This window comes from Epinephelus fuscoguttatus, linkage group LG2 (genome assembly GCF_011397635.1).
Source record: "Epinephelus fuscoguttatus linkage group LG2, E.fuscoguttatus.final_Chr_v1".
NCBI classification, from domain to species: Eukaryota; Metazoa; Chordata; class Actinopteri; order Perciformes; family Serranidae; genus Epinephelus; species Epinephelus fuscoguttatus.
The window spans coordinates 28707189-28721464 of NC_064753.1; the positions used below are offsets into that span (position 1 = coordinate 28707189).

General features: G+C 38.7%; 1 protein-coding gene across 4 annotated transcripts in view; it reads left to right on the top strand.

The window, feature by feature from the left end:
• The first annotated feature begins 907 nt into the window (after window positions 1-907).
• Window positions 908-14276, top strand: part of dennd5a (DENN/MADD domain containing 5A) — a 42674-nt gene continuing 29305 nt past the window's right edge. The window contains exons 1-3 of one of the 4 annotated variants that reach the window (XM_049596998.1): window positions 908-1186; window positions 13123-13194; window positions 13994-14103. In XM_049596998.1, the coding sequence (XP_049452955.1) occupies window positions 1087-1186; window positions 13123-13194; window positions 13994-14103 (282 nt within the window). In that variant the 5' untranslated portion in view covers window positions 908-1086. The remainder of the gene's footprint in view (window positions 1187-13122; window positions 13195-13993; window positions 14104-14276) is intronic. The other 3 variants (XM_049597011.1, XM_049597004.1, XM_049597018.1) reach the window with 3 other exon arrangements.

Sequence of the window (14276 nt, forward strand, 5' to 3'; positions counted from 1 at the left end):
ATATTTTTATCTTGTGTTGAACTGGGCGTGTCGCGTATTTAAGTGGTCGTGACTTGTGAAGTGGGTGTAACGTGAAGTGAAGTGAGAGGTCTGCAGGACTGCATAATACCCTTCTCTTGTTTTCTAATGATGTGTAAAGCCAGAGAGAGTGAGAGAGAAACCGGAAGTAATGAAAATTTACATCGAAATAAAACAATAATTGGTCTCAACAGCTAATATTGGATTAAATAATTAAGACAGGGTTAAATACCCTATATGGATATAAACACTAAGTTAGAGGCCTTTTTTTTTAACATATCACGTGTGCTCTAATAAAAAAGGAAAAACGAAGTCAGTACACAATGAAACTTAAAATATGCAGGTCTGTAGTTGTTTTCTCCTTTCTTTAAATTACTACTAGTTACACATATTGTATATATTTCTTATTCTTAATCCTACTTATTGTGTTGTACATTTTTGCATTACATACGTATTTTTATATTTCACACTTAACATACTAGTTTTATAACTGTATTGTAGCATAAAGCACAAATGTTTTTTGAATATTTTACACACAACATATTCAGCACATTATACATATTTTATTTTTATATTTTTTACATACTTAACTTACTTAATGTATATATCTATATCTATATAGCTATATCTGTATCTATCTATCTATCTATCTATCTATCTATATCTATATCTATATATATCTATATATCTATATATATACATATATATATATATATATATATATATATATATATATATATATATACATATTATATATTATATTACCCCCCTTATTATTTTTGGGCAGTTTTTGAAAAGCTACGTACAGACGTACAAAACACGTATTTATTTATTTTTCTTGTTTACGGAGAGGACGTTTTATTGTGAAGGGTCGCAACAGGATGTAGCATAACCGTTGGTGTTAGCCATGGTGTTAGCAGAACAGGTTAGCTTAGTATCGGTACTGATTTTCGAGCTTCGCAGTAACGTAACGTTAGCATCCGTGATGGCAGAGAGAAATCACTTCTCCGAGTTCCTTTAATATGCTCCCTGTTGGGGGGATAAGGGTACCACCGGACCAGTCTCAAAATGACCACCGGCTTCAGCTCCGGTTCCTGCCGGTTCGCAGATTATTTTGTGATCTGCGGACTCGACACCGAAAGCGGGCTGGAACCCGACGAACTGTCCGGTAAGCACATTAGCCATTGGGGTAAATGTCGGGCTGATGCTGTAGCAAATAAGGAAGGAAAACAGGGGTGTTATACATTATGTCAGCGGTATTATTTTGCCTTTACTCTGTCTTAATGTGTCGGTCGTTCATTTATTCGTGTAACGTTTAAAATATGTTGTTAAGATTAATACACAGCGGACATAACGTCAGGCCTAGTTTATCTCCTCTCAGCCTGTTTGTCTGTACTGCTCGATGACAAGCGAGAGGATTATTGGCTTGTTGTGTCTCTTTAACGCTCTGGCATGAATTTTAATTCGAAGGTTGTCGATAAATCCCCACCTGATTTTCATATCCGTATATACATCAAAATGATTTGATGTTGGTGCTGCGCAGTAATACATATCTAATGTCAACAACATTTTCTTGCAGTTATTCCAGACTTTGGTGCTGGTTGATGGTGTGATATTGATGTCGATATAATGTTATTACAATTGAGGCTGTTGTCACAGTGGCTTCTAGCTGTCAGCGGGGCATTTAGATGGGATCGGGTATCAAGGTAGCAACACACATGGCCAGATTAACATATTCCCTAGGGTTTAAATGTACCATGCGACCCCCACCCCACCCTTCGACCCCTGACATCCTCAGCATCCACCAGAGATCCACATTGTGCATGCAGCCATCCTCCTCAAGTAACCTCCTTAGAGGGCACACCCTTCCCTTCACAAACAATTATAGAAACAGCTAAAACATCTAATATGAGCACAATGGGCTGTGACACACCTGGGTCCTGTTTGATCTTGGAGCTTTGACCCTTTCTGTGATCATTTTACCTGCATGAGCATGATGCAAAGAAAAGAGAGAGCATCTGCCAATATATCTGCATGTGGACCTGTGGCCTGAGGGTCCCTGGGCATGAGCTGTGGGATATTACAACACTGCAACAGTGCTGTTTTTCTTTCATACTGCATTCCTGGTCAGCTGACTTTATGAATGTATATTTGTTCATAAATGATAATACATTTTAGCATCAGCTAGTCGGGGAGGGCAGTAGATGTATCATGAGATAATGTGTTTTGTCTATTGCCTGTTTTTATGACTGGCAATACTGTGGTACTTATCCCTTTTGATATATCTGGGTTTATTAGGCCATTGTGGGTATGATCCTCACATCAAAGTGATACCCGTTCTTATCTTTCCAGGTGTTTATTTCACTTCATTACACAAAACAGCCATTAAACTGGTTGATTTTCCAGAAGATTTACTATACCATGATATATATTGATATAAAATTACATACATTATGATCGGGATTATATCCATATGAGCCACCCCTACCAGTCAGATATTACACATGATAAAATATCTTCTCTGTTTAATGATTGTGATGACTCAATTAACTTGAAATTTCTGATGGAAAGGCTACATGGACATTAGGGACTTAAGATCTGACAGTTAGCCTACACAGTTGGGAATACTAGTTCTTCCAAACTTTGTCATTGCTTCGTGTTCCCATCATGTTGGAAGACACATCTGGAGGCAACACATGGATTTACCATCTTGTGAGAAATTGTTAAGACACTGAATCCAAGATGCAACATACCAAGCTGCAGTAAAGTGACAAGCTAATCCCAAACATGAACAGAGTCACTCTGTGAAGCTGGTTGGGTAGCCATGACAACTGACAAAAGGCACGTGACAGGATGTGTTACCATAACTGCATATTTCATCTCAAAAGAGCAGGTCCTAACAAAGACATGCACATCCATTTTGTCTGTCTCCAAAAACAACTTTGCCCCAAAAAAAAAAAAAAAATCCTGTTACTTTCCTTGTTTGTCACATGAAAGAAAATTCACATTTTATCTTGAATGTTCACACCTTTTACCAGTGTGATTGAAGGCTTTTGTGACTGAAATGTATTTATTTATCTCTTTCCGAGGTCATGCTGCTGATATAGCTCGCCCTCAAGGTGCTTCCACCGTGGAAAAAATGATGTAATTATTATTACTCTTGAGTCTTTGTCTCCTTTGGGAGTCGTGGCAGAGCCAAGACATCAGTGGAGATGGGAGCTGCGTTGCCAAATAATAGCGTTTACACCTTTGTCAGAGGAGATTTGTGTCATTTTGGAGTTTATGTAAATGTCGGGCAGCTCCAACATTTCACATACCAAATAATGTCAGGGTTTCCCGCAGCAACACCCCAGCTGACTAATATCATCGGGGAACTCTTAAATGTCAGAGGGAGCGAACAGGTCGACTACATTTAAAGGCGTCACATATTTTCAACTCAATTAGATACTAGTCAATGCATTTACATTCAAATGATATGTGTCTTACATTAAGAAGAATCACAAAATACTCGCTCATGTTTGCAGTCGAGATGCTTCAGGCAGGCAAACTATCCAAATGCAAAGCTGCTAACATGAACTAGCCTTAAGCCTGCTGTGAGTATCTGCGTTGAGGTGTAGGCTATAAGCTGTTGTTGAATAGGTCACTGCGTCTGTACTCTATGGCTTCAGACAACAGTTCAACTAGTTCAGCCATTTTTAATGATTTATAGTCTCGTCAGGGAAAAAAAGGTTTCTGTATGCCAGCTGTCCAAAACCCCGTGATTCATAGAAAAGAGTCTATTTCTTCATTTTCTGTGTGATTTATCGTGACTCAGCAGTCAGTGAGAGGCCTGCAGAGTTGTTGTTGTTTCAAAAAGAAAGTTTTTTCCTCTTTAAAGCAATGACTTAACCAAAAATCCCTTTAGTTTTCAAAGTCTCTGTACTTCCTATTTTTTTTACTTCCTTTAATTTAAGTTCCTGTTTACAAGTTGAGTTAAGATTTACTTGAAATGCACAAAATTAAAAGTTCAGAAACATGCACAATTTTGTTTTAAATTTGGAAAAGAAATGGGCACAGGTAGATGTAAGTGACCAAACTAAGGCCATATCAAGAACACTAAGGCTTTTCAAAGACGTTAAAGAGAGTGAAGACATATGTCAACCTTGCATCAGAGAAAACACTGTTGTATGATTATCGTTCTTCAAAATTTGGTTTGGTGCTTTCAAGAAGCAACAAAATGAAGAACGTGACTTCTTGTTTTGTGTCATCTGATATGACAGCTGATTAAATTGTCAGCTGTGTGAAAACCACATGTATTTTTGAAATGCATAAAGACAAATAAATATAGACCTTTTTTTTCCTAAAATTTTTATGTCGCTAATGTCCCATTGATAGGCTTCCCCGCTCGCCTTTAAAAATATCTGGGTTACAGTAGCTGTATTATTATGTTCTTAAATTACCTTTCCAATTTTCAAATGGCTGTAAAAACATGTTTTTTGTTTTTGTCATCTGCCACTGAGTGTGTGTTGTCAGGGTTTTTTGAGGTCCCTCTTACTAGACAAGAAGTTAACCAGTTGAATGCTTGCACGGGAGTGCAAACTGGGGCTCTGTGGTCAAACATCACTGACACTGCTCTACTTACTGCATCTTGCTGCTGTTTACTGCAGAAGGAGTTCAGGGGCTTGCCCTCGTGGGCTTTCAGTTTAAGTTGAAGAGAGGAAATGGTGAGGAAGTTCCACTGTTACAGGTTACATGTGATAATGTCAGCTAAATGTCTGCTATAGGTTTGCTTAGAAGTTGTTTTGCATTTTAAAACAACTCATTTGGGCCCACTGTTTGAAACATTAAAGTGTCTCATTGTGTGAGATTCTAATCTTGGTTTGGGTCTTTAAAGAAAGTTCAAATCCTTTTTTTCACAATGACATCAAAATATTGTGTGTGTTCAGTAACTGGGGGATGTTTCAGATATCTTTCATGTGTGAGTAGATTAGTAGGAAATGCAAATGCTGGGAAAATCTACAGCAAACAAAACTGTAAACATGTGTAAGGTTACCAATATAAGTGCTGAATTTGAAGATAACACTAAGAGTGGATGCTTTTTCAACCTTTTTTAAAAAATACTTAAATAGTAGCACTGAAAAATTCTGTTGAATTATTAGTCAGTTGACAGAAAATTAATTGGCAATCAGTAATTTGGGTAATTTCTCAAGCAAAAATGCAAAACACTCTGGTTCCAGATACTCGAAGTTGAGGATTTGCTGCTTGTCTTTATTATATATGCTAGTAAAGTAAAAAATATTTTGGTTTCAGATTGTTGGTCATCCAAAACAAGATATTTGAAGTCATGGCAGTGTTGTGGCAGTAATTTTATAGTGAAAACAATTCATTTATTTTGTTATTTATTATATTATGTTAGTTATTATTATTATTAGTAGTAGTAGTAGTAGTAGTAGTAGTAGTAGTATGTTATTTATTTATTTTATAAAAAAAACATAATTTCAATCATGAAAATAATCCTTCATATCGTAAATATTGTACTAAGTTATAACTTATTTCTAAACAAATGCTTCCTTCAGCTGTAACTGAAAGACAGTTTTGAGCATCATTAAACAACTAATGTCATGAGATCATGAAGAGGCCTTATCAAAACAACAGCTACCAAGAATTTTCACATAGGATCCTTACTCACGTAGCAATTATTGTAATTACTGAGCAGATGACCGATCAGTATTCAGAAATTATATGAGTTCATGCTAACGAGCTAATGTTTTAAACATTTTGAATTAATTAAAAGAATGCCTCAAACTTTGCTGACAAACCTGTTGATGGACACTTGGTGCCATGAATGAAATGAGCTAAATCAAACCCTCTCTGGCAGTTTTATCTCTAGTGATGTAACAGAGCCTCAGTATATTTCTCATTTTCACTGTGATGCAATCGTGATTCATGTACAGTGAAACACAAAGAAACGACCAAAACTTTCTCCGAGCATAGCGTTTGGCAGCACACGGAGGACCTGATTAGCATATGTATGACCCTGCAGCCTCACAGGCGACACTGGAAACACAGGCAGCTGAGGGACGCAAGTACACTCGCACACAGGCTCTACTTATTCAAATGCTAAATATCCTTTTGAATTTCCCAGGCAGCCTCTCTTCCCCCAGCCCTACTCAGCAAACAAATGAGCATGAATGGCTTGACATGAAAGCTGGTTTTAAATGCATAATGTGGGCTTTCATATTTTCGCTCAGTTATTTATTTATAGGCCTGTAAAGGGTCTCCTGTCAGTCTTTAAAAAAATCTACTTGAAAATGTATCAAGGATATTTTGAAGATTCAGTGCAGATATCACAGGGCTTTGAGGGTGCAGCGTGTGTCTTGATCTTGACACGCAAAATTACTAGAGACTCAGAAGCTGACCGTAAATTAACTCGTAGTAAATAGTGGCATAGACTAAGGCTGTAAATAACGACAGAATGTCATTGATTGAAGCTGAAAATATAAGTGCTGAGAAAACTGACAGTAAAATCTGCATCTTAAATCATTTTACTTTTAGTTTTTAGGTGACTTATTTCTTCTCAGTGGCAACGTTGTGTGAGACTCCTGGGTACTGTAGTGTTTAGACTTGTTTGCTATGCCAAAATGATGGACAAATCATTAGTTCTTAGAAACAAAGTTGGAATAATTAAAAAGTAGCAGTCATAATATAAATCTATAGAATTGTCACATCATTGTGGAAAGTCCAGCGTTGCTATGTTAAGTAACATTTAGAATATCATTAAAGGTCCAGTTTGAAGCATTTATGAGAATATATTGGCGGAAATGGAATATATCATAAAAAGTATGTATGTCTTTGGTGTATAATCACTTCAATGTATGAATTGTTGAGTTTTCGTTACCTGAGAATGAGCCATTTATATCTACATAGGGAGCGGGTCATCTTCCAAGGAGTCCGCCATGTTGAATGTTTCTACAGCAGCCCAGAAAGGACTAACCAAACACTGGCTTTAGAGATGGCCACTCATGTTTTTGCGTTGACCACCATAGTTAGCAGCCCGTCACTGATTTCTTTAATGTGAAGCTTAATTCTGTGTTTTTAACGGTTTAAATCACCGGGTCAGTTTGTTCTGGAGAGGAGGAGACCTCTGCAGATAAATAAGCTCCTAGACTGGTAAAAACCTCTGATGAGCCAGCAGCTCATCTGTGTCAAGCTGAACAGTTTAGGAGAAGCACAGATTTATAATGCGAAAGTGCTTCAGCTTCCTCTAAAAACCTCCTGAACAATGAACACCGAAGGATTCCCAACCAAGAGTTCAAAATGGGAAATATGGACACAGAATGGGACCTCGTGACAGTTTACATTCTTTCCCATTATGACGGAGTAGTTAAACCTGCAGATTCTTGTCTGTTTCTCTGCAGTCCAATCCTGTGGCTGCTAACAGATGTTTTGTGAGCTGAATTTTCAGGCTGTAAAGTCACATCAAAGCGGTGTAAGGGTTGAAGATGTCTCACTGATAACATCTCCCTGTTAGGTGTTTGATGTAGATATTGATCTGGCTGGTGTTTGTATTTTCCATTTGCTTCGTCACAGTAGACATGACCAAGTAGGGAAATCACAGGTGCCTTTAATACCGTAATGAATGCATTACATTTGAGTGAGCCAGTTTTCATTGCCTTGGAGTTGTTGAAGCATATGCATGATTTACTGGGACACTGAAATGGAACCGTGCCATCTGTTATTAGTTACACCTCTGTTTTTTTCATGTTTGACAAGTCAAAATATTCTAAACTATACTTATAAGCAGTTTATATTTATAGTGTTGGTGTTAAATTCAGAAATGTTGAGAGACTAAGGCTAAAAATGGACATTTTACCACACTGAACAGAGACTGCCATTACAGTAGTTGGTACAGGTGTTCATTTACTTTAGGTTAACGCTATAATATGTTGGTTTACAACATGTTAAGTGAATTAAAGGAATTCCTTGACACATTGACATTTTCTTTGACAGCTAATGAAGAAGTCCACTGTGTAGGATTAAGTGTCATCTTGCGGTGAGGTTGTAAGACTGAAACTTCCCCCACGTGTCAAGCGTGTAGGGGAACTATGGTGGTAGATGCAAATGGCCTTATCTAGAGTCAGTGGTGGTTTGTCTAATTTGGGCTAGTGTAGAAATGACATGATGAGCTCCAGGGAGAGGACCTTCATATTTTTAGGTGATTAAAAACTCAGGGAAACATAGTTATGACTATTATATTACCATTTCTGCCAATAGATGCCTCCACATCCTACATACTTGACCGTTAACCACATTATTGCCCTTAAGCGACCCAATAAATTAGATGGTGGTATTTTTGGCAGCTACTCTGCTCACATGTAAGTGATGTTAACCACTTATTTGAATGAGGAAAGGCAGCAGTGTTAGTGTGCTGCTTTTCTGTAACTTCTGTAAGTGCCAGTTTAGAAACGTTTCCTACACTGTAACAAGTAAAAAGAAAAAAAATTTGAGAAACTATTCGTGAAATTTTATCCTTTTATTGAAAAAAATGAAAGCCCCGTATTGTCTCTGTTGGGAGCACAAGCTGTGAAGGCTGTGAGTTTAAGCTGTGAGTGAGCTATCATGTCCTGTCAGCGCAGGGTCCTCTGGGTGAATAAGTGTTGATGTTTTTGCTGCTGAGCTATTTTGGAATGTTAGCGGCGTCTTCGACAAATTCTGCTGCGGGCAGTCAAGTCGAGTCGTGCTTGAGTATAGCCTTCTAGTCAGAGAGGTACATCCCTTTATGTCTGAGCCTAGTGGGCCACGCTACAGTAGGTGTGAGGGTGTGCAAGCACAGGAGGGGTGCAGAGCTGTGGGTGGTCCTTGGCTTACAGGATGAGGCGAAGCGGCGAGGAGCCAGAACTCTGTGACGCTCTACTCCCACTGCTACCGGTCCACACTCTCATGGCATCATAGTCCATTTGTTTGGGAAGCTAATATGACAAATGGAAAAAATGTTTACACTGTAGGTGCTCATTCTGATGAGTGTCTTCCCCAGGTGAGGCAGTTAGCTTGTAATTAGCACTAATTACTAGATGAAGATGGCGGTTGAAAGAAGGAACACCTGTATGGTCTGGCCGACTGAACCTGAGGCTGGCTGTGCACGAGAGCAGGGATAGGCGGGTTATCTTCCTATGTTAAAGTATATGTGTAATTTATTTGTCCTGGAGAATGGTGCTAAGCTGTAAAAGTCAGGGTGTATAACACCTCAGTGGAAGATCATTTTACCAGAATTAAAATTAAAAGGGGAATATCTCAGCTATTATTTCCCAATAGTCATTTTCCCCTAATTGTCCAGTGTGCAGTTCTTCTTTAGGCTTTTGATGTGATTTTAGCATTTACAACATTTTCCATTTCTAGAGTTTCAATTTCAGTTTTACAATATCCATTCGTCATTTCAACATCCAATTTCCTGTTTGAGTTCCCTTTTTCTTTTTAACATTAAATTATGGACTGCTCTGGTTCCTGCCGTGGACCTTTGATTGCATTTCTGTCCTTCATTTCCTGTCTACAGTCTCCAACAAATGCATAAAAATGCCTCCCAAAAATAAAATGTTCTGAGTAGTACCATATGATAATCATTTATTTGACATAAGCTATTTTTATTTTGTATTTTGAGTCCAGATGAAATTATTCCACACACACCTCACATAACGCTTCTGTGAGTAACCCATTATTGTTGTCCTTGTACCAGATGATGAGGTTTGTTGCCTCTCAAAAAAGGTGACAAACCTTAGCGTCACTATCTTTTGTGTTCTCTGAGAGACAGCCACAACAGTCCTGTCAAATTGAGTGACACCACAAAGGAAGGCTTTTGTTAAGTTATTCTTATAATTTTGTAAATTTATATGGACATAGGCCTTGGTAACACTGTGTTATGCTGTCCTTATTTTGCATGTTAGACAAGAATGTTTTGTCTGTGTTTCCTGAAAGCGTCCAGCATGCGCTAGGATAATTACATTATGATTTCCACAATCAACAAACCCCCTTGTGTTTAGTTAGTTACTGGTGATGTACATTTACGTCTTGGGATCTGAACTGACATGTTCTCACTCTCGAACAACAGGAGTTCAGCTGTGCACTTAAATAATAAAACAATTATATCCCTTGAATATGGTGATTAAACATTAATACTGGTGCCATCATTGTGGAGTAACAGTGTCAAAGAAATAGTAAGTAACTGGATAATCTTTTTCCCATCCCTACTAATTTTAGTAATCTCCCAGTCTGACTTATCTTTGGTTGCTGGAGTCAAAGTTTACATTCCTTGCGTAGTTTCTTCCCCGCAGGCAGTTTGAATATGAAAGTAACCAGCAGATTAAACTACTTAATTCTTTAAGCTTTAACTAGGATTCTCAGTAAATGCTTTCCAAGATTAAACTGAAGCGTCTTGTTCAAACACCTGCCACGAACTGAATTAATGTAATCATTAGGGAAGAGAGTTAAGAGAGTCATCATTTCTTGTCTCTCTCTCTGTGTATCATCATTAAGTCATATCATAAGTGCAATGAAAATGGATTTTCCTCACCCCTGACTACATAGGCCACATCAGCCCGAGAGCACCTTCACTTTGAAACTAGAGAAGAGACGACGGCGTGTGTCATACAGCTCACATTTGGCTTTGACATGCTGCATGAATGTGTGTTTCTGCCGGCCGGACTTTTTTTTTCATTTGTGCTTGGCAAATGTCATGCATGAAGAGGAGACAGCAAAAAGCATTGCCTGGTTGCATAAAGGATGTTTTTCATTTCAAATGTTAGATAATCCAACTCAGCTCCAGGGCAAGTCAGTCTGCAACACAAGCGCAGACATTCACACAGTAAACCTCATGACTCTGATAGGATACAGATGTTAGATCTGCCACAGTGTCAAAATCAGATTACAGGGACAAACATGATAGAAATCTATTAAACGGTCACATAATGTCTCCATAAAATACTTGTGCTTTATATATATGCCGTACCTGGTATGTGTTGCACATGAACACACTGCAAAGACTATAGCCGACGTCCAACCAGCACACACGTTTTGCACCTGCGTGAGAGGAAATAACTCTCCGTACCAGCAGACGGTGTTAGTCTGTATTCATCATTCAAAATGGGAAGACCGTTTTGACGCTAGTTAGCCTGTTGGCACATGAACAACACAGTCTAATCTTAAAAGAACGGAGCAGATTTACTTTAGCTCAATGACTTAAAAAAATCTTATCTTATGTAACAAGTTTGCTTTAGTCTCACTCCCTCTTGACTTTAGGTGTTTACCGTGTGTCTTCTTGTGGGGCCAACAAGGGACAACGGTGTGGGACACTCTGCAGCGACTAGGGTGACAGATGCTCACTGACGGCTCAACATTCAGTAGGTTTACATGACATTAGAGAAGATCAGTTTATTGTGTCTGTCCTACTTAAATCGGACTTTTAAAATACATGTAAACATGCTAGTCTGACTGAAATCGTACTAAATCGAATTTCTGGACCACCACACCCAGATAATGCGACCGGAAGTCGAATTACTCCTGCATGTATACAGTCAATTGAACCCAAACTGGCCCAGGTGCTTGGCGCATGCTCCACAGTTACCTCCTTGGGCTTTGACCAGGAAGTCGAATAGCATTAAATTCGTAACAGAAGAAGAACAACATGGCGGAATCTACAACCAGAGCTATGCATTTTTGGACAGATGGAATGTACATAGCTGTAAAGTTGTCCACCATGGTACCAGTTTGCTGCTAGCTAACTGTAGCTAACTTGTGTTGATTGTTTGGACTGTCACTTAATTGGTCAACCGGAAAACTGGAAAACCAACAAACTAAAAGGGGTCATATCGCCACCTATTGTAGTGGAGTCGAACATACTCTGGTCTAGAAATTGTTTCTTTCCAGTGCTTGTATACTGAGACAAGGACAGTCCAATAAATGGCCTAGTCTAGGTATAACTGTAGCTTGACTTAACTGTACATGTAAACATACTAATTGACTGATGACCAACAATCGGCTTGGTGTGTTAGGGCTTGAAACGAATGACGAATTTAGTGCTAGTAAGCAAATGTTGGTGTGCTAAGGCTTAACTAAGATGGTGATCGTGCTAAACATTCAGGGTTCCCATGGTTAGGGAAAGTCATGAAATTTCACAATCTAGTATTCCAGGCCTGGAAAGGGCAAGGCATTACTGAAATCCTTGAAAGTTTTTTAAAAACAAAAATCATGGAATTCTGTTGGGTGTAATGAAGTTAGTTGTTACAGTAATCTTCTCTGGAGAATCTTCCACATAATGTAACATAACAGCAAATCATTTTATTTGTAGCTGGTGACCTAAGATAGCTCTAAAATGTGTCAATGCATCATTTGTTTACCATCATATGTGTTTCTTTTCTTTATCCCAATGTTCCGTCTCTCCCTACATGGATGCCACCAACTGAAATTAAGTTTGAATAGAGTTTGAATCTGATATGTTTGAATAAGAGAAAAATAATGCTGTGACAGTTTGATTAAAATGTCAGATTATCAATCCCAAAGTTGCCTTACTACTACTTCTAAAGTGTACTTATTTATTTTTGTAAGGAGCAATGTTCGTGTTATACATTGGGAATTGTCATTAAATTTTGTTATGGGTCCTTGAAAAAGTAATGGAAAAGTTTTGAAATTGTGTCCAAAAAATGTGTGGGAACTGCGAACATTATAGCATGTTAGCATTGTCACTGTGAGCATGTTAGCATGCTTACATTAGCCTTTAGCTCCAAGCACCGCTGAGCCTAAGTCGAGCCTCAGAGAGCTGCTAGCATGGCTGTAGACTCTCTGTGCTGAGAATATAATCCATAGTAGAGCAGTATGGATTTGCATGATCTCTGGAAGAAGAGGAAACTACAACACACAGAAACACTGTATCCTTGTATCATAACCCAACCAGCTGGCTTGCATTAGCATTCCCACCTGACAGAGACACGATAATGTCCTGTGTCTGTGTGCAGCTTGTTCTCAGAGTGGAGCTTTGAGAGCACAGCTGTCAGGATGTGTTTGCACAAACTGAGTAGTGATGCGCTACCCATCCAGAACCAGGCTTTTAATTATATTTTTGTTTTATTTGTTGTGTAGCTTTATGCCAGTATATAGAGGCTACTAAATTCAGAGATGGGGCCAGAGGAAATTTGGCGGGGGCAAATGAAGGTAACCCTCCCACCACACACACTCCTCCCCCTCTTAACCTGAGCTCAGCTTTAACCCTTCAACCTTTAACCTACCACATCTTTTTTTTTTTTTTTACTCAGCAGCCCTCTTTTTATTATTTCAAATTCTGAGTTTTCTCAGTTATTTTCTGCACTGGGGTGTGGGGACTTTCTGTTTTGCGCACCCTGATTTCTCCTCCTGGTTTATCTTCTGCCCTCCTCCCTCCTCCCTCACATCCTTCAGCAGCAGCTGAACAATGAGCTGATGTTTGACAATCACCGCCTCTGTTTCTCTCACACACACACACAAACCCAGTGCTGCCTGCGCTGGCATTGCTTGGTCAATGTTTACTCTCCCCCCACACTCTGAATGACTTTTCAGTGCTGCCTTGGTGTGTGCATCACTTCTGCTTCACTCTGGGTTCAAATCAACTCAATTTGTGCTTTCTATGATTGATTATTTTGTGTGTTCCTTTGTATTGCCATTAAAGCTGTCAGGAAGCATTACGATCCACAAAGCAAATTACATATTTTGGAGTGTTACATGCTTCCTGTTTGAATATTTCATTTAGTTTGCTGTCCAGAGCAGGATGCGGATGACAGCTTTATATGATGCAATACAATCCTCCTCTCAAGACAAATATGCTGACTTGCTCTTTCCACCGGAGTTGCGCCTGGCACTTTAAACCTGCTTCTGATCAAATTGTTCTTGTGCACTTTCATGCACATCTGGGAACATGTGCTAATTGTTTGTCTCCTTTTTGTTTTGTCGCTCTCTCTTTGTTTTGTTTCACTTTCAGGTGAGAATTTTGAGCAGAGTCCATTGCGGAGAACCTTTAAATCCAAAGTCCTTGCACATTATCCAGACAATGTCGAGTGGAATCCATTTGACCAGGATGCAGTGGGCATGGTATGATCAATACAATTATAACATTTCCTTAACATATCTTTTAAGAATAGCAGGATGGCTGGGAGATGGGGTTGAAATCATGAATGAATGAATATGAATATTTTTCCTTTGGTTTGTGATACAGCAAATGCATGCAAACCACATAGATAAAGTTAATGTTTGATGCACTGAAG